The 23204-nt window shown below is 49.3% G+C and overlaps 2 protein-coding genes across 6 annotated transcripts; both read right to left on the reverse strand.

The window, feature by feature from the left end:
• Window positions 1-13042: 13042 nt before the first annotated feature.
• LOC100502151 (uncharacterized) lies at window positions 13043-16965 on the reverse strand. 5 transcript variants are annotated; one of them, XM_008664070.3, is made up of 10 exons: window positions 16444-16965; window positions 16088-16316; window positions 15879-15971; window positions 15620-15789; window positions 15359-15501; window positions 15079-15259; window positions 14335-14935; window positions 13999-14111; window positions 13614-13857; window positions 13043-13518 (listed from the first exon to the last, which is right to left on the reverse strand). In XM_008664070.3, the coding sequence occupies exons 1-10, from the start codon at window positions 16611-16613 to the stop codon at window positions 13279-13281; spliced, it is 2184 nt and encodes a 727-aa protein (XP_008662292.1). In that variant the 5' UTR covers window positions 16614-16965; the 3' UTR covers window positions 13043-13278. The 5 variants fall into 5 exon arrangements, with proteins under 5 accessions (XP_008662292.1, XP_008662291.1, XP_035819066.1 ...); XM_008664069.4 differs by having other exon boundaries at window positions 14335-14938; XM_035963173.1 differs by having other exon boundaries at window positions 13093-13536.
• Window positions 16966-17187: 222 nt separating this feature from the next.
• Window positions 17188-21418, reverse strand: LOC100283899 (pyruvate kinase, cytosolic isozyme). The gene is made up of 3 exons (NM_001156797.2): window positions 20893-21418; window positions 19032-19493; window positions 17188-18263 (listed from the first exon to the last, which is right to left on the reverse strand). The coding sequence occupies exons 1-3, from the start codon at window positions 21163-21165 to the stop codon at window positions 17451-17453; spliced, it is 1548 nt and encodes a 515-aa protein (NP_001150269.2). The 5' UTR covers window positions 21166-21418; the 3' UTR covers window positions 17188-17450.
• Between the last annotated feature and the right edge of the window lie 1786 nt (window positions 21419-23204).

Consider the following 23204-nt stretch of genomic DNA (forward strand, 5'->3'; position numbering starts at 1 on the left):
CTTACTCCATCATTAATGTCAAAAGATTGGCTTCTATATGGATGCTTACATGGATTTAATTACAGTGGATTTTGGCCAACCCTTGTTGTTTTCCTCCAAAGGATTCCTATCATTGGATGGATTTTTCAACAACTGTTTGTCACACCGGTAAGGAGTTCAGAACACAAAACATTCTTTCTTTTTTTACTCAAGACGAGACTTATTCCTTGTTTGATACCCTTATCTGCAGTTCCTAGACCGCTACAGAGGAAAACGAGTTCCGGTTTAGCTTACTCCTGCTATATTTCAACATACTTCCCTCACAAATATCATGTGGTTATGGATATGTTCCGTCCTTGCCTTTTTCTTTAACTTGTTTAGTTGGTGGCAGGATTTTTTGTGTATATTACCCCTCATCCGTGGTTTTCCACAGACCAGAATGCATTTTCTCCGTTAATACATTGAAGAAAGTTCTCGTGCAAGCCTCTTTGTGGGGGAAAATGAAGTCTTAGGGATGTTCTGAAAGTAGTGACTACCCATCATGTCTTTTGTAACATTACTTAATGTAAGCATATCTGATATAGGTATGCAAAGGCTCCAATAGCTTCCGTTTGCTATATGGGAAAGAAAGGAGACTTGGCAGAATCGAAGTTACTTGTGATTCTTGTAACGCCATGTGATTATTTTCTTCAGTAATCCCCCTTCCAGGCCTAGTATGGGAACTCAGCTTTGAGTTGTAAAGAAAAATAGCATTGGTAATCTGGTATGAGTTCTGGTCTGCTGGAGTGGCGTCTACGCCTCGCCATGCTGGCTTTGTAAGGTTGCGCAGCTAGTCAAAAGTGAGCCGTTTATCACCTTGCAAGTACCTTTCAAAATACAAGCAGTAACTTCAATGTTTCTGAAGTAGTAAAAGTACAACAGCATGAGAAGCAATCAGAACAGGCAGTGTTCTCTGCATGAAACAAGCAATGCCTACACACATAATCCAATCCGAGCGCCTACAGTTCGTCCACGAAATCATCAACCGCTTATAAAACATACCGGCATCGGCAGACAAAACAGAACAGGAGTTCACCTGCGACACATGAGCGGTGCCGACGACGTAGACGCGGCAGGTCCTGCCAACCCCCGCCGCCACCGCTTCGGCCGATGTCTCGTATTTGGGGCACACCACCCCCTTGGCAAACTCCTCGGGCAGCTCCTTCATCTCCGCTACACCGCCAGCCGGCATCGTTCCGGACCCGGTCTCGGTCCCGGCCCCAGCGCCCTCGCCCCCAACCTCCGCATCGGTGTCGGCATTGGTCACGGCATCGGTGTCGGTGGCGGGTGCGGGGATAGGCTCGGGGGCGGCTGGATCCATCGGCAGGGCGAGAAGAGGGCCGAGGCGGGACGACAACGCGAGGCGCGTCGTCGAGGTTGGGGCTTGGGCGGCGAGGAAGGCCGTGCGCGGCGACCAAGGAAGGCGACGGTAGATAGTAGGGCACTCCTCTCTGGAGAGGGTTGTGGAGATCTCGGCAGTCGGCACCGAGAGGAGAATGCACCGGGGGTCAGGGCGGCTGAGGCGTGGTCGGTGGGGCGACGCGAGCGGAGGCCGGCTGCGGCTCGCGCGGCGACGGCGGGCGTGGGGTCGTTCGGTTGGTCTGGCAGGCGTGCGGTAGCGGGGGCGGGGGCGGTCTACACTAAGCGCTTAATAGTTAGTAGAGATGAGAGTGCTATCCGCATGGCGGAAAATCCTGTTGAACACAGCCGCACAAAGCACATAGACATCCGGCATCACTTTTTGAGAGACCACCAGCAAAAGGGAGATATCGAAGTGTTTCATGTTAGCACCGAGAACCAGCTAGCCGATATCTTTACCAAGCCTCTAGATGAGAAGACCTTTTGCAGGCTGCGTAGTGAGCTAAATGTCTTAGATTCGCGGAACTTGGATTGACTTATAGCATACATGTGTTTATGCCTCTGATCATGTTCCTTATGCATTTTGTTGCTTATTGATGGTGCTCAAGTTGTACAAGCACTCCCCGGACCTCACAAGTCCTTGTTGCAAGTGATGCACACATTTAGGGGGAGATGTGCTACAACTTGACTCCTTAAGACTAACCATATGCTTGAGTTTGCATGATTTAGTCTCGAAGGAGAATTGAAAGGGAAAAGGTGGACTTGGACCATGAAAGACTTCCACTGCACTCCGATGAGAGGGTAACTAATTCCAAGTTCATCTCATGAACTCCTATTGCCATTTGCTCTTAATTGAAGATTTTGGTGAGGCAATGGGGTTAAAGGGCCAAAGTTGATCCCATTTTGGTGCTTGATGCCAAAGGGGGAGAAAATAAAGGCCAAAGCAATAAATGGATCAGCTACCACTTGCGAAATTTTGAAAATAGTGAAATAGAGCTTTTGTTTTGTCAAAACTCGCTTATTGTCTCTTTTGTGAAAAGTTGGTTTCTTGTGGGGAGAAGTAATGATTATGAGAAATAGGGGGAGTTTTTGAAATCTTTGATCAATCTCTTTTGGAATGACTCTCTTTATGCTTCAACATGTGTGTTTGACTTAGAGATAGAGATTTGAGTTTGATTTGCAAAAACAAACCAAGTGGTGGCAAAGGATGATCCATATATGCCAAAAATGAATCAAAATAGATTTGAGTTCTATTTGAAGTAATTTTGCACTTGTTCTAGTTGCTTTATGTTGTGTTGGCATAAATCACCAAAAAGGGGGAGATTGAAAGGGAAATGTGCCTTTGGGCCATTTCTAAGTATTTTGGTGATTAAGTGCCAACACAAGTGCTTAAATGTGAATCTATGCCCATGGATGAACAAAGTGAAAATCACAAGTAAAGGTATGTTTCTAAGCCTTAGTACATTGGTTTTGTGTACTAATATATTTGTCTAAGTGTTAGAAACAGAGAGAAGAAGAAAAGGAGAATGTTGGCTGTGTACAGCCAACAGGCTGTTTCGGTCTGGGGCACCGGACTGTCCGGTGGTGCACCGGACAGTGTCCGGTGGTGCACCGGACAGTGTCCGGTGCGCCAGGCTGCCTCGGCCGAAGAGGCCGCTCTCGGGAATTTGCTGACGGCGTACGGCTAAAATTCACCGGACTGTCCGGTGTGCACCGGACTGTCCGGTGAGCCAACGGTCGGCTGAGCCAACGGTCGGCCGCGCGATCTGCGCGGGACACGTGGCCTGGCCAACGGTCGGAAGGAGGCACCGGACTGTCCGGTGTGCACCGGACTGTCCGGTGCGCCAGATCTGCAACGGTTGGCAACGGTCGGCTGCGCCTGTTAAGGAAAGAAATCGGGCACCGGACAGTGTCCGGTGTGCACCGGACTGTCCGGTGCGCCCGACGACAGTAGGCAAGGATGGCCTGCCAGATTTGTTCTCAACGGCTCCTAGCTGCCTTGGGGCTATAAAAGGGACCCCTAGGCGCATGGAGGAGAACACCAAGCAACCTTAGAGTATTCTTGATCATCCACACTCAGTCTTTGCGCATCCGTTTGTGATTCTGAGTGATTCGAGCTCTGTTCTTGTGAGAAACTGTGAGATAGTCTTTGAGCTCGATTCTTGGCCGTGTGTGTGCGCATTTCGCTGTGGATTTGTGTGTGTTGCTTCCCTCCCTTACTCCGTGCTTCTTTGTGAAACTCTATTGTAAGGGCGAGAGACTCCAAGTTGTGGAGATTCCTCGCAAACGGGAAAAGAGCAAAGAAAAGAAGAACACCGTGGTATTCAAGTTGATCATTGGATCACTTGAGAGGAGTTGAGTGCAACTCTCGTCCGTTGGGACGCCACAACGTGGAGTAGGCAAGTTTTGTACTTGGCCGAACCACGGGATAACCACCGTGTCATCTCTGTGATTGCTTTCTTGTGGTTATTGTGTTTTGACTCCTCTATAGCCACTTGGCAAGAACTGTGCTAACACTTAACAAGTTTTTGTGGCTATAAGTTTAAGTTTTACAGGATCACCTATTCACCCCCCCTCTAGGTGCTCTCACTATCCTCCTCATCACTAGCATTATCATCACTAGAAGATTCATATTTAGTGGAGGAGTTAGATTTAACCTTCTTCCGTTTGCCGTCCTTTGCCATGAGGCACTTGTGGCCGACGTTGGGGAAGAGAAGTCCTTTGGTGACGGCGATGTTGGCGGCGTCCTCGTCGTCGGAGGAGTCGCTTGAGCTTTCGTCGGAGTCCCACTCTCGACAAACATGGGCATCGCCGCCCTTCTTCTTGTAGTACCTCTTCTTTTCCTTTCTTCTTCCCTTCTTGTCGTCGCCTCGGTCACTGTCACTAGACATAGGACATTTAGCAATAAAATGACCGGGCGTACCACACTTGTAGCAAACCTTCTTGGAGCGGGACTTGTAGTCTTTCCCCCTCCTTTGCTTGAGGATTTGGCGGAAGCTCTTGATGACGAGCGCCATTTCCTCATTGTCGAGCTTGGAGGCGTCTATTGGTTGTCGACTTGGTGTAGCCTCCTCCTTCTTCTCCTCCGTTGCCTTGAATGCAACGGGTTGAGCTTCGGATGTGGATGGATCATCAAGCTCGTTGATCTTCCTTGAGCCTTCGATCATGCACTCAAAACTTACAAAATTCCCGATAACTTCCTCGGGGGTCATTTTTGTATATCTAGGATTACCACGAATTAATTGAACTTGAGTAGGGTTAAGGAAAATGAGTGATCTTAGAATAACCTTAACCATTTCGTGGTCGTCCCATTTTACGCTCCCGAGGTTGCGCACTTGGTTCACCAAGGTCTTGAGCCGGTTGTACATGTGTTGTGGCTCCTCCCCTTTGCGAAGCCGGAACCGACCGAGCTCCCCCTCGATCGTTTCTTGCTTGGTGATCTTTGTGAGCTCATCTCCCTCGTGCGCGGTTTTGAGCACATCCCAAACCTCCTTGGCGCTCTTCAACCCTTGAACTTTGTTGTACTCCTCTCTACTTAAAGAGGCGAGGAGTATTGTTGTTGCTTGAGAGTTGAAGTGCTCGATTTGGGCCACCTCATCCTCATCATAATCTTTATCCCCTACAGACGGTACTTGTGCACCAAACTCAACAACATCCCATATACTTTTGTGGAGTGAGGTTAGATGAAATCGCATTAAATCACTCCACCTAGCATAATCTTCACCATCAAAAGTTGGTGGTTTGCCTAATGGGACGGAAAGTAAAGGTGCATGTTTAGAAATGCGAGGGTAGTGTAGGGGGATCTTACTAAACTTCTTACGCTCTTGGCGTTTAGAAGTTACGGAGGGTGCGTCGGAGCCGGATGTCGATGAAGTGTCGGTCTCGTAGTAGACCACTTTCCTCATCCTCTTTAGCTTGTCCCCACTCCGATGCGGCTTGTGGGAAGAAGATTTTTCCTTCTTCTCTTTGTGGTGAGAAGAAGATTTCTTCTCCTTCCCTTTGTTGGAGGAGATCTTCTTCTTCTCCTTCCTCTTGGTGCGGGACTCTTCCGATGAAGTGCTCCCTTGGCTTGTAGTGGGCTTTTCGCCGGTCTCCATCTCCTTCTTAGCGTGATCTCCCGACATCACTTCGAGCGGTTAGGCTCTAATGAAGCACCGGGCTCCGATACCAATTGATAGTCGCCTAGAGGGGGGGTGAATAGGGCGAAACTGAAATTTACAAATATAAATACAACTACAAGCCGGGTTAGCGTTAGAAATATAAACGAGTCCGCGAGAGAGGGTGCAAAACAAATCGCAAGCAAATAAGAGTGTGACACGCGGATTTGTTTTACCGAGGTTCGGTTCTCGCAAACCTACTCCCCGTTGAGGAGGCCACAAAGGCCGGGTCTCTTTCAACCCTTCCCTCTCTCAAACGGTCCCTCGGACCGAGTGAGCTTTCTCTTCTCAATCACTTGGAACACAAAGTTCCTACAAGGACCACCACAAGTTTGGTGTCTCTTGCCTCAATTACAAGTGAGTTGATCGCAATGAAAGAATCAAGAACAAAGAAAGCAATCCAAGCGCAAGAGCTCGAAAGAACACAAGCAAATCACTCTCTCTAGTCACTATGGCGTTGTGTGGAATTTGGAGAGGATTTGATCTCTTTGGTGTGTCTAGAATTGAATACTAGAGCTCTTGTAGTAGTTGGGAAGTGGAAAACTTGGATCAATGAATGGTGGGGTGGTTGGGGTATTTATAGCCCCAACCACCAAAAGTGGCCGTTGGGAGTCTGTCTGCTCGATGGCGCACCGGACAGTCCGGTGCACACCGGACAGTCCGGTGCCCCCTGCCACGTCATCACTGCCGTTGGATTCTAGCCGTTGGAGCTGCTGACTTGTGGGCCCGCCTGGGTGTCCGGTGCACACCGGACATGCACTGTTCCTTGTCCGGTGTGTCGGAGTGGGCGCGCCTGCCATCTGCGCGCGCAGAGCGCGCATTAAATGCGCGGCAGAGAGCCGTTGGCGCGGAGATAGCCGTTGCTCCGGAGTCGCACCGGACAGTCCGGTGCACACCGGACAGTCCGGTGAATTTTAGCGGACTAGCCGTTGGAGTTTCCCGAAGCTGGCGAGTTCCTGAGGCCGACCTCCCTTGGCGCACCGGACACTGTCCGGTGCACACCGGACAGTCCGGTGAATTATAGCGGAGTCGCCTCTGGAAATTCCCGAAGGTGGCGAGTTTGAGCTGGAGTCCTCTGGTGCACCGGACACTGTCCGGTGGTGCACCGGACACTGTCCGGTGTACACCGGACAGTCCGGTGATCCCAGACCAGAGGGCCTTCGGTTCCCACTTAGCTCCATTGTTGAATCCAAAACTTGGTCTGTTTATTGGCTGAGTGTGAACCTTTTACACCTGTGTAATCTATACACTCGGGCAAACTTAGTTAGTCCAAATGTTTGTGTTGGGTAATTCAACCACCAAAATTAATTAGGGACTAGGTGTAAGCCTAATTCCCTTTCAGGGTGAATAGGCGAAACCTGAAATTTACAAACTTTAAACACACACTATGCTCAGGGTTAGCGTTGGAAATAATTCGGAGTGCGGAAGATAGTTCTCCTTGCTAGGAGTTGCTCAACCAATGCAGATGACTTTGGGAGCCAACTCAAATTAATATGAGCAAGAGAACTTTTAGAGAGAGGAAGGCAGGGGAAACAAATCAAGTGAAGATCAACACAAATGAACACGGTGATTTGTTTACTGATGTTCGATTCCAAAGAACCTAGTTCCCGTTGAGGAGGCCACAAAGGCCGGGTCTATTCCAACCCTTTCCCTCTCTCAATCGATCACACAGACCGATCGAAGCTTCTCCTTAATCACTTGGGTCACTAAGACCCCGCAAGGATCACCACACACTTAGGTGTCTCCTGCTTAGCTTTACAAAGCACTTAGAAGAATAGGAATGAGAAGGAGAAAGCAATCTAAGCAACAAGAGCAACAAAAGAAACACAAAACACACACTCTCAAGTCACTAAGCAATTGAGTTGATTTTGAGGGTTGGGGAGGATTTGATCTTTTGGATGTGTCTTGGAGTGAATGCTTTTGCTCTTGTATTGAATGTGGAGTTCAGAAAAACTTGGATGGCTTGAATGGAGGTGGCTGGGGGTATTTATAGCCCCAACCACTATTCTAGTCGTTGTTGTCGATGGCACACCGGACAGTCCGGTGGTGCACCAGACATGACACTGTTCGTTGTCCGGTGTGTGCCACGTCAGCTGCCCGTTGGGGTTTGGAGCGATTGACCGTTGAAGTCTTTTGTCCTCTTGCTGCACCGAACAGTCCGATGGCACACCGGACATGTCCGGTGCGTTCTGACTTCGTAGCTCTGACTTCTGACTGCGCACTGTTCACCTTTTTACTGTACACTCAGTCGACCGTTGGCACATCTGACCATTGCTCTGTTGGCTCACCGGACATGTCCAGTGCACACCGACAGTCCGATGAATTATAGCAGAGTGCCTCCCTGAGAAACCCGAGAGTGGCCAATTTGCGAGGTGCTTGGCCTGGGCACCGGACAGTGTCCGGTGCGCCACAGGCAGCACCAATGCTAATCTTTGCTACAATCTATGTCGAGTCCCCAATTTAATTTCTTTCTTGGTTTATGTTGAACCTTATGCACATGAGATAAATGATATCTAGGCAAACTAGTTAGTCCACGTGGTTTGTGATGGATGTCAAACACCAAAACCGATTATAGGAAATGTTTTAAGTTTATTTCCCTTTCAGACACCATCTGCTTATTATATTCATTGTTTCGCTCATCAACTTCAATTAGTTCTTGTTGCCGTTGCAAAGGGAAATATTGATTGTGTTTGGTTTTTTGATCAAGTGACACTCTTGCTGAATATTGTTTGTGTTTCTTGTAAACTTCATGGCATGCTTCGAGATGCAAGACTTGATAATGTCATGAAAACGATTGATTGTGGTGAACTTCAAACTGGAAGTGGATTAAATTAAGAGATGGGATTACCTAGGCTGGGCTAGACTCGTTGGGGGTCTTACTACAAAACTGTTGTCAATATTATTGGTAATTTGGTATGTATCCCACAATACGTGATGTATTTATCTCTCTTGGTATACTTCGCAAAAGAGTGCTTGCAAAGAAGGGATCAAGATATTTTGAATGCGGTCTCACTTATTAGAGTGGCAAAGGATAGAATGCAAGAATTAAGGTCCATTGGATGGAGTCAATTCCTTGAAAAGGTTACTTAATTTCGCAACAAAAATGATGTGTAGGTTCCTGCCATGAAGGATAATCATGTGCCTTATGGAAGATCAACTCGGTTTGCCAGAAACCAAACAAATGATGATCACTTCAGAAGAGAAGTATATATTGGGGTTATTGATCAAATTAGTCAAAAGCTTCACAGTTGTTTTGATGAGGTTAATATGGAATTACTTTCTTGTATGTCGTCCTTCAATCCTACAGACTCATTTGCATCTTTTGATGCATAGAAGTTATGTAGACTTGCTGATTTTATCCAAAGGACATATTTGGTATAGATTTAATAAAGCTTGAATTGCAGTTGGATATTGTTGACATAAGAACTGATGTTTCATTTGAAGGCCTAGAAAATCTTGTTGATCTCCGAGTGAAGCTCGTTCAAACAAAGAGACATAAAGTTTATGACTTAGTTTACACGCTTCTCAAATTAGTATTGTTTCTACTTCTACAATGACATTCATCAAAAGTAAGTTGAGAAATAAGATGGGTGATATCTTTTTGGATGATTGTCTACTCACATTTATTGAGCGAGATGTTTTGTTTCAATTGGATGATATAATCAAGACTTTTATGACCATTAGAAACCGCAGGCCAAAGGAAAACTAGTAATCTTCTAGTGTGTAATCTCCATTGAGTAAGTGAAATCTATGTTTATGTAGAATTTAATTAATATGCTATCATGGTTATAAATATATTATTTTGAAACCAATATTATATACTTATGTACTGATTTAGTTTGGTAATTTTTATTGTTTATGTATAGAGCCACTAAATTATTGGTTCGCCATATCAAAGATAAATTTATAGATTCGTCACAGACTATCCAAAAAATCTGATATTTGCCGTCACCACGAAACATGTTTGTAAAATTACTATCAGGCCCACGTTTCATAGATATAGTTGAACCTATAATATAATTCATAGACACAAAGATAATTATAACAAGTAGACAACGTTTCAAGTGACAAAATTCTAATTATTTCCAGACAAACACGCACCCGACACTATAGATGGCCAATAAGCACGAGGCCCGCGAGCCCGGCACGAAGCCCGCTGTTTGGGCCCGGTCCGAGCCCGGCCCGGGCCGGCCCGACACGAATAAGCGAGCCGGGCTCGGACAGCAAACTAGGCACGGTGGGCTAGCCCGACACGGTTCGTTTACCTCTAAACCCGTTAAGCCAGCTTTTTTACACTAAAACGTGCTTACCGACCCGTATAGCCCGTTTTTCGGCCCGCTTTTTTCGTGCCAAACAGTCCGGCCTGGCCCGTTTAGACCCGCTGCGGGCTGAGCTCAGACAGAAAATTGAGCCCGCGTGCTTAGACGGTCCGATCCGGTTTCCTAACCGTGCCTAGCGGGCCGGGCCCAAAACGGGTCGGGCGGCCCGTTTGGCCATCTCTACCCGGCACCACGTGTTGCGCGTCGCGAACTCACTACCAACCCTATAGATGGCCAATAAGCACGAGGCCCGCGAGCCCGGCACGAAGCACGCTATTTGGGCCCGATCCGAGCCCAGCACAACCCGGTTTTATGCGGCCCCGGCCTGGCCCGGCACGAATAAGCGGGCCGAGCTCGGACAGGAAACTAGGCACGGTGGACTAGCCCGGCACGACTCGTTTAACTCTAAGCCCGTTAAGCCCGCTTTTTTACACTAAAACGTGCTTACCGGCCCGTATAGCCCGTTTTTCGGCCCGCTTTTTTCGTGCTAAATGGGCCGGCCTGGCCCGATTAGGCCCGCTGCGGGCCGGGCTCGGACAAAAAATTGAGCCCGCGTGCTTAGGCGGTCCGGCTCGGTTTTCTAACCGTGCCTGGTGGGCCTGGCCCAAAACGGGCCGGGCCGGGCCGGGGCCAGGCGGCCCGTTTGGCCATCTCTAACCTACCCACTGGCCAGCCCGTTGCCCCCGGCGGGCGAATTCGAAAGCTGAGCACCCCATACGGCCATACCCTCCTCAAGTCATGAGCTCATGCGCCGGCCGCGCCGCAGCAACGGTGGGCTACTTTGGCTCGCTCGGCTCCCCGCGAGGCTCCCCAGGCCCCGGCACATGAGCACACTGAATGCACGCGAGGCTCGGCTCCCCCGTTCGTCCTCCACGCGGCCGCGCCATGACGTCGCGCACTATATATACTCGCGCGCCGACCACGGATCGCACTCCCACAGCTCCACAAGTCACGCACACGCACCATTAGTCCATCATATAAACACACTCGTGATCGCTACGTCAAGCCACCGTCGTCTTCCCTACCGCCTCGCCCTCGCGCTTTTCGGTTCTGATCGACGATCGCACACGCGTCGGTCACATCATCACCGGCGCGCGTGCAGTAGGGTTCAGCCGCGCCGTCAGCTAGCTACGTGAAGCCATGCAGCTTTCCCCGAGGCTCCTGCGCGTCCTCGCCATCCTCCTCGCTGCCCTGCCCCCGCGCTGCTGCGCGGGCCACCACGCGGACTCGTCGTCCACCGTCGCCGGCGACAGGCCGTCCCCGCCGTGCTCGCCGGCGGACCGGGCGGCGCTGCTGGGCTTCAAGGCGGGCGTGGCCGTGGACACGACGGGCATCCTGGCCACGTGGGCGGGTGGCGACTGCTGTGGCGCGTGGGAGGGAGTGACCTGCGACGCCGCCACGGGGCGGGTCGTGGCGCTGCAGCTGGAGGCGCCGAAGGCGGAGGTGGGGCGCCACTACATGCAGGGCGTGCTGTCGGCGTCCCTCGGCGGGCTCGAGTTCCTGGAGGCGCTGGTGGTCCGCGACATGGCCAGGATCGCGGGCGCCATCCCGGCGGCGCTGGCGCGGCTGACGCGGCTCAGGCAGCTCTACCTCGAGGGCAACATGCTGTCCGGGGCCATCCCGAGGAGCCTGGCCTTGCTGCGGTCGCTCCAGTACCTGTCGCTCGCGGGCAACCGGCTGGACGGGCAGCTGCCGCCGGAGCTCGGTGCCGTCTCCGGCCTGGAGCAGATCAACGTCGCCCGGAACCGCCTATCCGGCGCGGTGCCTCCAAGCTACGAGAACCTGTCGAGGCTGGCGTACCTTGATCTCGGCAGCAACCTCTTCTCCGGCGCAGTGCCCGGGTTTCTTGGCCAGCTCAAGAACATGGCCTTGGTGGACCTCAGCAACAACAGCTTCTCCGGCGAGATTCCGGCCTCGCTCTGCACCCTGCGCAGCCTGACGGATCTGTCGCTGAGCCATAACAAGCTCGGCGGACAGATTCCGACCCAGATGGGCACCCTCCGGTCTCTCAACTCTCTGGCCATGGACGGCAACATGCTTGTAGGCCCCATTCCGGCATCACTCCTCGGCCTGCAGAAGCTGTGGTACCTAAACCTGTCAGGAAACGGGCTCTCTGGTCCACTCCCCACCGGCGCCGGCATCGCTTTGCCTTCCATGGTATCCATGGACCTCTCCCGCAACCGTCTCACCGGCGACATTGGCCAGCTGTTGAGAAGCTTGTCGGTGAACAGGACAAGCCCACAGATTGTTCTTGCCCAGAAGCTAGAGCACCTGGACGTCTCGGAGAACAAGATCGCCGGCGCGCTGCCCGACTTGGCCCGCGGCGCAGGGCTCAGGTGGCTTGACATCTCGGGCAACGCCATCGGCGGCCAGATACCGAGCTCCATCTCCAAGCTGAGCGGCCTCGAGAGGCTGGACATGTCCAGGAACCGCGTCAGGGGCACCATCCCTGCGTCCATGGCGGAGATGGTGCGCCTGCGGTGGCTGGACTTGTCCAGGAACGAGCTCGTCGGGAGGATACCTGACAACTTCACGAGACTGACGGGCGTGCGGCACGCCAGCTTTAGAGGCAACAAGCTGTGCGGCCAGATACCACAGGCCAGGCCGTTCAACCTGTTCCGTGCGGCCGCGTACGCGCACAACCTGTGCCTCTGCGGCAAGCCGTTGCCGGCGTGCAGGAAGATATGGTGACACGGGATCGCAAGATGCAAGGTGAGGAGCCAAGAAGAACTTGAGCCCACTGCTGCTGCAGTCTGCAAAGGGTAATTTAGTTTAGGGTAGTAGAGTGCCTTTGTGTGTATCTTCCATGCGAAATTAAATTCAGTTCTGTGTGAGTAACAAAATACCCCCCCCCCCCCCCTGTTCTTCCCCTATCTCACATACTCTCCCAGTATAATCTCTCTCTTTAGGCTTTGTTTGGATACTACCTCAATCAATGTGGATTAAGGTGAGTACTTAGAGTATTCAAACACAAGGTTTTAGCATCAAGCACCAAACCTAAAGATGTATAAGCGGCAAGGAGATGTATGTGTCGGCTACTGAGACATGAGTGTTGAGCTCCAACTACTATACATAAGGTGTATCATCGGAATCAGTGTTATCAGTTGTTCGACTCATAGTCTCAAATAGAGTGGAAGAGATATGCTGGGTCTAAGCAAAGGAAAACACACACATCAATTACTGTATGAATATATTAAAAGGTTGAAACGAATTTTAATTTGGAACAGAGTTAGTATACGTTTGTTGCACCGAATAAGACACGATTTCTTCATCTGTTTCTGCTTGTTAAAACCAGTCCCAGCTTACACCAAGGTCTTGCTTTCACTTGAAGGCGTGATACCAAGATCCCTACCGCTCAAAGAATGTGCACGGAACATGGTGTAAAACTAAAAGCAAACAAACCAACATTTTTTGGCTTACTTATCTCATCTCAACCTGGATCTCCATCTCCTCGTCTCCCGAGGCTTTACAAGCTGTACAGGCGCAGCCGGGATCCGGAGCCACCACTCCCGCAATCTCCTCACCAGCTTCTCACTGCTCTTCTTCCTCACCGGCATCTGTCTTGTGTATTCTTCTAGAAGGATTAGTAGAACGATGGTCCTCAAGGGCACGAACGTGAATATCGCAGCCACAGCAACCAGTGCAGCTGCAACTCTGTTGGTGCTCTGAATTCATGCAACAAACTTCACTGGTCAGGTCAGGTCAGGGTGGTGGCAATGACTCACAGTATGGCTACATAGCAGAAGAGACCAGGAGGCACCTGAGGAAACGCTGCAAGCATGAGGGACCGGAGCTTCAGGAGAAAAATGTTTCCTGCTTGCACGTGCGCTTCCAGCTGCGAGATGGCCTGTTGCAGAGCTAAGAGCTGTTCCACGGTTCTTCTTCGAGGAGGAGTTATGATCTCAAACGCTCCTACCGAGCGCCCATGCCTATAGTGTTTGTTCCATAGCATGAAGATAGTAGAGCCAAGCAAGAAGCCAGGAAACATGAGCCAGATCCAACCACTGCAGCAAAGGACGACAGCGGCTTCCTCAAAAACAGGCAACTTTTGCTACTTGCACTAAGACCCCTCTTTCCAACCCGAATTTGTGAGAATTTTTTTTGAAGGTACTGCATTGATATCATCACATACCAGAAAACAATACCTGTAAGCCATGTAGAGGAAACATAACAAGAAGACATAAGACTTGAAGGGCTCTTCCCACCCAGACAAAGCGAGCAACCTTTTGCCTATTTCAATCAGAGGAAATAGTAGTTCCTGGAAAGAGTTAACCAGTGTTATTACACTAGTAATCCTTAAACAGGCTCAGATTATGAGCTACCTGGATGACACATGCTGAAAATATGCACTGCTATTTGGAACAGTAATTCAATGGGAAATTTAGATTCTGCCATGTGCCACAGTTTTAGTTTCAGATTCACCAGAATTATTAAATCCTATGCAAGATAATGAACTGTTTTCAAGCAAAAAAAAACAATACCTTTAGGACAGCTACATTAGTGTCTATGTCTTCCACTCTGACCTGATCAAGCGTAGCCCTTGCCGCTTCCACTCTACCCGAATACCCAACCGAACGCTCTAGAGCCATCTGAACTGAGCTAGTCCCTCCAATCTGCACGTCACGCACAGCGAAATCCCTCTCCTCGGCGTTGTCCTCCTCTTTCAGCTTCAGCAAACCCATCGTCACCATGGTATACGCAGAGAGCGGGAAGGGGTCAGCAAGCATCAGTTCCTCGGAACTGCTCTGGCCAAGATCCTGGCCTCCTCTGAACCTCGGGCAGTGCTGCTTGAGCTGGCCATACAGTGCCTCCAGAATCTTGTCCCCCTTGGGCAGTTTCTCCGCCAGGTTGAAGGCGAGGATGGTCTTGAAATGCGCCGGCAGTATGTGGAACCCCTCTTTCACGGTGCGGTACCGCAGAATCCCTAGCGTTGCGACGGAGAGCGCCTCCGCCTTCTGGAAACCGGCGAGCTTGTACTTCCTGATGAACTTGTGTGCGTGCAGCACCTCTTTGATGGCCGCAAACCAGTAGTCTCGGCGGGTGTGGCCTTTGAATTGTGGGAATTCAAAGAACACGGGTTCACTTCTGTGGGCAGCAGCAAACATGATAGGTGCAGATCGCGATTATGATAAATAAAACGATCGCCTTTTCTTATATACATACAACATAAACACGTAATAATGTAGCTGTTGTGCAAAGAGAAGAAGAAGAAAAAAGCTACTCACGTCAGGCTGGACTTGTACATGACAGCTTTGTCGAAGAGGTGAGCACCCCATGGCCCAGTGGACTCTCGTTTCACCGACTGTTTCAAGTCCCTTGCCAGATCATACACGACGGCCTCTCCATACGAGAAATCGACGCCGATAGCCTCGAAGTAGAGCGCGTGGTTCGTCAGCGTGAGCCTCCCTGCAGAACGGCGCAGTCCCATGCGCATTGAGAAACTCGTGAAGAAGCACAGCTCGGCAGCGCTGACCGAAATTACCATAAAGGAGGAGGGTTCTTAACCAGGCCATGTGGACGTGCCGATGTGCTGGAGAACTGGCTTGGTCGTCGCAGCGCCGTGGATGTCAAGGATCACTTCGTCGTCGGAGAGCTGGAGGGCTGGGGCTCTGTGCCCCCCTAGCACACGCTTCGCAGAGCAGAACGCCCTACAGCGTCAGAGATGATACAAACATGCAGCGCTGAGCGGCGATGATAAACAAATCCAGAAGAACGCGATAGCTTCCTTCCAAGGATGTGAACATGGTGAGGGAGGGGATGTATTACTCGTTCAGGATTCTGAGATACTTGTGGTAGATAAGGAAATGCAGCCGTCCTCCGGTGGAGTTGGTGATCGCGTCGAACAGGTTACGGACGGTGATGGGGTGTGCCATGGCAGGGCATGCAGGAGCAATCTTGGCAAATGCCTCGGGTCCAACTGTCCGCCTGCCATCGACCTAGCCATTGATCAAGATCAGGCAACAGACACCAAGGGATGATCTGACCGATGGAAAGGAAAGAAACACAGGAGAAACAAACCAGAAACCTGAATGGCCATCTGCGTCGGGCTTGAATAGAAGATGGACCCACTGTCGTCGTCGTCCGCGTCGTCTCCACGGAGAACACTGAATGCCGTTTTCTGCATCGTGGAAAAAAAAACCAACATTGAATCTTGATCGGTATCTCTCTGGTGAGGATTACATGCCTGTTTGTTCTAACAACGGGAGGGGGGAGACAGCCGATCTGAATTCTGACCTGGAACACGGCGTCGGTCTCCTCGTCGGGCGCCTCCCAGGCGAGCATCATGTCGTAGGTGAGCGTGTGGAACTCCCTGTCGCCGAGGTGGTCCGGGCGCCTGGCCTCCACGCGCAGGGCGACGTGGGAGCAGTACTCCACGACGCTCCTGGCGTACTCCAGCGGCCCGCGGGCCTGCTCCTCCGCGTCCACCCGCCGGAGGAGCTGGTCCACCGGCACGCCCGCGATCCTGTGTCACGGTCACGCAAAACGCAGTGCGTTGTTATGTCTGTCTGTCAGTTACGGTGAACGGAAAAAAAGAAGCAGAGCCAAGGAACGAGCGCAAGTAAGCGTAACGTCGATCGGGAAGGACGGACCGGGCGCACTGGCGAACGACGGAGGCCGCGGCGGCTGAGAGGGGAGGGATGGCCGACGGCGGCGGCACGTCTGACCCCATGGCGGCCGCCTCGGCGCCGCCGCGCTCCTGGTCCTCCGTCCCCCTGCTGCGATCGCCGCCGCCGAGGAGGAGGCGATCAAAGAGACCCATCCGTGGTGGCCGCCGGACTGGGATGCATGTCTTTCCCTTTCCGTGGACGGATGGCTACGCCTACGCGTGCACTCCCGCCGGTGTCGGACGTCCAGTGAAGTAAGGCGCCGCGCGCGCGCCGCGAACCTATACCTATCTGAGATACTTGCCTGCAAAGTATAAGTTGCACGTTCCTGTCCCTTCAAGTCATCGGTGAGTGACGGATTTCATGTTAATTTTTCTTTCGAAAAAAATGCAAGAATTCAGATCTCGTCAGAGCAAAACTATATTAACTTTGACTATAAATTATCGATATATGACTCCACATATATACAATAATATTGCATAACAAATCTGATGAAATATTAGTATCTCTTTATATAAATTTGATTTATCAAACTTCTAATCATTTGACTCAGAATTGGACCTTTTTTAAGACAGACATAGCAGTTCACAGTTTGTATCTCCACGTATGTGTGCAAGATCTGCGATCCTCAAGATCAAATATAAAGAAACCCGACATCTATCTACATGATCTTTACACTAAACAAGGGCATGAACCTACATACAGCACATTCCACCATTTTCATGTAGAAAAGCCTTTTAACTGAACTCCGTAGATACAAATCTTATTACCACTAACATCAATGGAGTCCTCTCCCTCCTCATTTACCAGCTCAAAAACTATGTAAACAAAAAAAAAGACATCTTGCAGCTGCAAACAACAGAAGCGGGCTTACAACATACAGTAATTATCTGTCTCCGAAAAATGCAGTTAAAAAGGAGGCAGAAAAGTTGTTTCATAGGTCCCAGCGGTGAGAACCACCCCCCTGGGACTTAGGAGTCAAGTCACGGTGATCACTTCACGATGCAGATCTTGATGACGGAGGCGACGCCGATACGATGGAGAGCCACAATGGCATCACCAGGCTTGCAAAGTTGCTTCTGCACGGCCGACTTGAGCGCAGCCTCCAGGATCACCTCGGTTGACTCTGAATCCGTAGCCTTCGCGGAGCCCTCAGCGAGGAGGGGAATGAGGCCTCTATAGATCAGGCTGTGCCTAGCTGGGCCCTCGGAGCTGATGGTCCAGTCGAAAGAATCCGTCGTTAGCACGGGTACCACAACAGAGAGGATGGGAACCCTGGGGCGGTACTTGGCGACCAGTTTGGCCGTGGTGCCACCGCGAGTCAAGACGACGATCAGTGCGGCCTTGGCCTTGTTGGCAGTTCGCACAGCAGATGATGCAAGAGACTCCAGAGGGCTCATTGGAAGAGGCGCGGACCTGATCATGGCCTTGAAAACTGCCTCGTGGTCCAGGGAAGACTCTGCCTCGATGCAGATACGAGCCATGATCTTCACAGCCACCTCGGGGTAGGCTCCAGCAGCACTCTCACCACTGAGCATGACACAGTCAGTTCCATCAAGAACAGCATTTGCAACGTCAGTGGCCTCTGCGCGGGTGGGCCTAGGGGATTTGATCATCGACTCGAGCATCTGGGTAGCGGTAACAACAGGTTTGCCAGCAATGTTGCACTTGTAGATCATCATCTTCTGCGCAAGGAAAATCTTCTCAACAGGAATCTCCATTCCAAGATCACCTCTAGCAACCATAAAAGCATCAGTCTCCCTCAAGATCTCATCAAAGTTTACAACACCCTCTTGGTTTTCAACCTGCATAGCGGAAACCATATCATGAAAGGAATCAGATCCATGACAGCATAACCAACACGATCATAAGTTCTATATGTACATTATCATGATGTAATATGAACAGCAATATAGCAGGAAACCAGCTAGATTTCAGACATTGCAGTAGAGAAGCAATATATGATATGAACCAGTGTTCTTAAGGCGCCTAGGCGAGCAAGTGGACCAGAAAACCGCCTTAGCGCCTAGGCGGCGCCTAGGCGGGGATGGCGAGCAAGGCGGCCAGTTTTGCCCGGGCGCCTGGACGCCAAAGCGTCGCCTAGGCGACGCCTTAAGAACACTGATATGAACTAGTTTGAGAAGTGAATTTCCAAGATTCCTTGTACTTCATAGAGAATATGGCCTTTCTAACTTTGACAGATAGGGAAAACCCACTTTTACAGTGAAGGAACTATCCAGTATTTCAGAGAATTTGGCTACGAGTAAAACAGTCTACCAGGTGGAAGTAATAGAATTGCATTTCACTAACCAACTGCCAAGTAAAAATCTAGTGAAGTTGTAGCCAAGGCAAGCACTATATCCTAGTTGGTAAAAGAGTACTCAGCATACACTACTTCATACATTACATGGCAAAGACTGGTTATCATGTTGTACACAATAAAAAAAAAAATTAGATGGGAAGGCTTCATACGAGAGATGCAAGCAAAGCATTGTTCTGCATCTATGGTTTCAACACAGAACAAAAAATAGAGTCTGCAAAATTAAAGGTTGACAGTGATAGTATATACAAACCTTTGACATCAACTTAATGCGCTTGGCATGCTGCCCAAGAACCTGTCTCACAGTCACCAAATCTGATCCTTTACGGACAAAGGATAGAGCAATCATGTCAATATCATTTGGAACACCCCAGCCCAAAATGTCTTCTTTATCTTTCTCAGTCAATGTAGGAAGATCCACAACAATTCCTGGCAGATTGCAGTTCTTTCTCTCACCAAGCATTGCAGTGTTCTCGCATCTACACCTCACAGTTCCAGCATCAGGATCACAAGATAGAACGGCCAGAGAGATAGTACCATCTGCGCAGAGTATGACATTTCCAGGCTTCACGTCAACAGGCAGTTTCTTGTAACTCATAGCAATCGTATTTTCGTCACCCTTGATATCATAATCAGTGGTGACAGTGATTTCTTGACCCTTGGTTAGCTTAATCGGTTTACCATCCTTCAAAAACCCTGTACGGATCTCAGGACCCTGCAGCCACAAAAAACTGATTAAGAACACTTAATATAGCCACCTTAAATGTCATACAAAGAATAATAAAGTCAGAATTTTTGCTACACATAGCTACTTAACTTTAATGATGAAGCCAAACACACAAAAAAGAACATGTGACCCATGAAGTTAAACATAGGAAAACAAAGAGGTAGCAATTTAGTGGCAACTGACAAGAAATTAAGGGATAGAGAACCTTAGAAGTTCCGTTATAGACCAACTATCATGTCAAGAAAATGAAACATCAATTGAAAATTGATCGACCCTGAATATCTAGGTAGACTGAATCATTTTGCATTGCAACCTCAGAGACAACCAAACCAACCTCAGATGTCCAAGAAAAAACTATTTGTTCTTACAATTTCTCAATCTTCAAGTCTAGTGAGGGAATTGTTTTCTTAAGGCCCACCAGCATTACAGCACACTCGGGTAGTTAAAAGTTAAAACGTACAACCAAAAGTGGTAATGTACAAAGTAAAAGGATTAAACATACTGACAAAAATCTGAAACTAAGGGCCTGTTTAAATGCACTAGAGCTAAAAGTTAGTTGGCTAAAAATTGCTAGTAAAATTATTAGCTGGCTAACAAATAGCTAGCTAACTATTAACTAATTTGCTAAAAGTAGCTAATAGGTGGACTATCAGCTAGACTGTTTGAATGTCTTTAGCTAATTTTAACAGCTAACTATTAGATCTAGTGCATTGGCCTAACTTTAACCAACATAAAGTATTGTTTCCTTTTTCACAAACATAATAACCAACAACATCTTGACTAGAGTAGCAGTAACTGTCAATAAATCAAGGAATAAAGACCTTGGAAGCTCGATGCAGGTGAACTCCATAGAAAACAGCCAAAGCATTCAAGTCCAAAAACATTCCAGACTTGCAGTAACGTGAACAGCAAGCAGACAAATCTGAAAGTAGCTTCAAGGCACAAAACATGCAAGGGGGCCAGGCTAGAGCAGCATGCAAATAAATCTAACCCTTGGCACCATTAAATCAGACTTGCCAAAAGTCAGCACATGTTATTCGAGGAACAAATCGCTTGCACGCATGCACTAATTAAGCAAAAATAAAATACAAACCTTGTACCGAAAAACTATTGAGATCAGAAACACCAAGCTCCCTGAGTGGAAACCATACTTAGATAAAAAAAAGGGACTAACTCTAGCTCGTCCCACTGGACAGATCGCTAGACTAGATCCCTCCAGCGGCAAACGAAAACATACCCCGTCAGCCCCGATCCGACCAATTGGCAAGCGCAGCCAACCCGCACGTGCAGCCAAAGGTGCAGGAGCAACGGCAGCAGAGCAAGCGCATTCGTAACCCACCACAAGGCCTAGGAGAGAGTGAGAGAAGAGAGAGAAAGAGAGGAGGACCTTGGTGTCGAGCATGACGGCGCAGAGGATGCCGGTGTTGTGCATGGCCTGGCGGAGGTTGTCGAGCGTCTCCTGGTGGTACTCGTGGGTGCCGTGGGAGAAGTTGAAGCGCGCGACGTTCATGCCGGCGCGGAGCAGCTTCTCGAGCATGGGCACGGTGCGGGAGGCCGGGCCGAGCGTGCATACGAGCTTGGTCTTGGGCACCCGCGCGTCGCCGCCGCTGGCGCCGCGGTCCAGGTCCGCCAGGATCTTCGCCATGTCGATGTTCGCCATCGCGCGGCGCCCCGGATCTCTGCTCCGCGGCCCGGGAAGGGGAGTGGGGACTGGGGAGGGAGCGGCGGTGGCGTCGGCGTCGGCGTCGGGGTCGGTGGAAAAGCAGCGCGATGGGGATTCGAGATTTGGTGGCGGAGTGAATTTTATAGAAAAGGACGACGGGCGGCGTGGGGAATTGGACGGATTCCGTGGGCGAGGACGACGACGGAGATGCGATGCAAGGCGCAGCCGCGCAGGCTCCAGGACTGGATGGAGTCGCTGGACACGTGGTCCCACCGGCATATACACATGCAGAGAGCAAGGCGGGCCCACCGGTCAGTGGCTCGCAGTGCTGCTGTAGCGGACAGTGGGATTCGCCCCGTCATGGCGATTCCTGGGCGAAACCCAGCATATGCCGCGGCGGCTGCCGGCACAGCACCGCACTGGACGGCGGCGCCAAACGGACGGCAAAACCGGCGACGTCAGAAACCGGGATCTGACCTGGCCCTCTGTTTTGAATACAGCTTTGCTTTCGCGGTCTCGTCTCGCCCTTCGTTTTCCTCGATTCGTTTTCATTTTTCTGTCATCACGGTCGTTTTCTCCCTCTATGTTCGCTTGGTTTGGTTTAATCCTTGTCAGCCTCTAATTGTTTCTAGAATATTTTTGTCTTTTTTTTTCGCTGGTGAGAGGAGAAAGAATTCAAATATCCCATTCCCAGTCCTCCATTCCACAAAAGAAGGCGCCGAGTAGAAGAACCTTCTTCTTTCTTTCCGTTTTCGCCACTCCTACGATCTTCAAAACCCCCTGGTCCTGTTGACAGCTATCAGAAGACCGAGGAAAGAAAACACTAGTTCTAGATCATTTGAGTCTGAACTCTAAACAAAAAAAAACATGGTAACGTATTTGGTACAAACCAATATCTTTGTGTAACCGTGCAAACTTCTAATCTATGTCACATGATGTTAATACAAGTGACATAGGGGTGTGGATAGTTTTACACTTAATCACTCCTGCTAATCACACTTTTTCAAATCATCTCCCACTCCTCCGCACGTCCCCTTGAATCAACATCATGTGGTTTAGATTAAAAGTTTGCAAGGTTACAAAAAGAGATTGGTTTGCACCAGATACGTTCGCAAAGAACATATATATTCGAGTCGTTGCTCGTGAAATCTATTTCATACAGTCATCATATGCTAGTATTTTACTTGGAACCGTCCACAGCAGGCAGCATACCTGAGATCCCTTTGCCCGAAGCCCTGAACACAGTATTCTTGTAAAAGCATCTCCAATTAAAATCTAGATCACGGTGAGTAGTATTCTTGTCTTTGTAAGAGCATCTCCAATTAAAACAAATCTTATATATGCATTCTCAATTTTAAAATAGAACATCAAAACGTTTAGGCAAACAAAAACTTTTGCAGCTTCAACAATTAAGTTTTATATCATGTTATTATAAAATAATACTACATCAGGTTATTATAAAATAACATGATATAAACAGAAAGGTTTGGATCCGTTATAAATCGGTCCTCGAGCTTATACTGTGGATTTTGCTAACAAATCCAACAAGAAATAAACAGTTGTAATTGATTCCGCACACGTGCAGACTATCCGTCCGTCTTTGTCAAAAACGGTGCTCGACGTATACCTCTCTGTCTTTTGCTAGAGGTTGACAAACCAAAAACATATGCAATATCAGCACCCTTCGAGAAACAACCACTTCTCGTGATATCAGCTGTTCGATCGTCCTTGCCTCCAACGACCCCGATCTTAATAGTCTTATTGCCCGGAGCCTTCTAAGCAACCACTTCTCGTGACGTGCGAGGATCACCAATGACAATGCTTTTGTTTTTGTCCTTATCGGCAATTTTAGGCCGAACCAAGACTTTTTTGTTTGCTAGTTCTATTATATTGACAGAAAATGGTTACATGTTAATTTACATTTCTTGAAAACTTAACCAGCTTTCATTTATGACCGATTGTATCTGTTCGTGAAAAACATTACAATCATTAGTGGTATGGGAAAAAGAATTATGCCACTTGTAATAAGCATGTCT

Source organism: Zea mays, chromosome 10 (genome assembly GCF_902167145.1).
Source record: "Zea mays cultivar B73 chromosome 10, Zm-B73-REFERENCE-NAM-5.0, whole genome shotgun sequence".
NCBI classification, from domain to species: domain Eukaryota; kingdom Viridiplantae; phylum Streptophyta; class Magnoliopsida; order Poales; family Poaceae; genus Zea; species Zea mays.

Excerpts from the sequence above, each read along its gene's own strand:
- LOC100502151 (XM_008664069.4), bottom strand. The coding sequence starts at position 16,613 with ATGGGTCTCTTTGATCGCCTCCTCCTCGGCGGCGGCGATCGCAGCAGG. Across the intron at positions 14,939-15,078 it reads ATGTACAAGTCCAGCCTGAC|AAGTGAACCCGTGTTCTTTG; the intron begins GTGAGTAGCTTT and ends TGCTGCCCACAG. Across the intron at positions 14,112-14,334 it reads CTAATGTAGCTGTCCTAAAG|GAACTACTATTTCCTCTGAT; the intron begins GTATTGTTTTTT and ends AACTCTTTCCAG.
- LOC100283899 (NM_001156797.2), bottom strand. The coding sequence starts at position 21,165 with ATGGCGAACATCGACATGGCGAAGATCCTGGCGGACCTGGACCGCGGC. Across the intron at positions 19,494-20,892 it reads CCGTCATGCTCGACACCAAG|GGTCCTGAGATCCGTACAGG; the intron begins GTCCTCCTCTCT and ends TTGTGGCTGCAG. Across the intron at positions 18,264-19,031 it reads GCATTAAGTTGATGTCAAAG|GTTGAAAACCAAGAGGGTGT; the intron begins GTTTGTATATAC and ends TCCGCTATGCAG.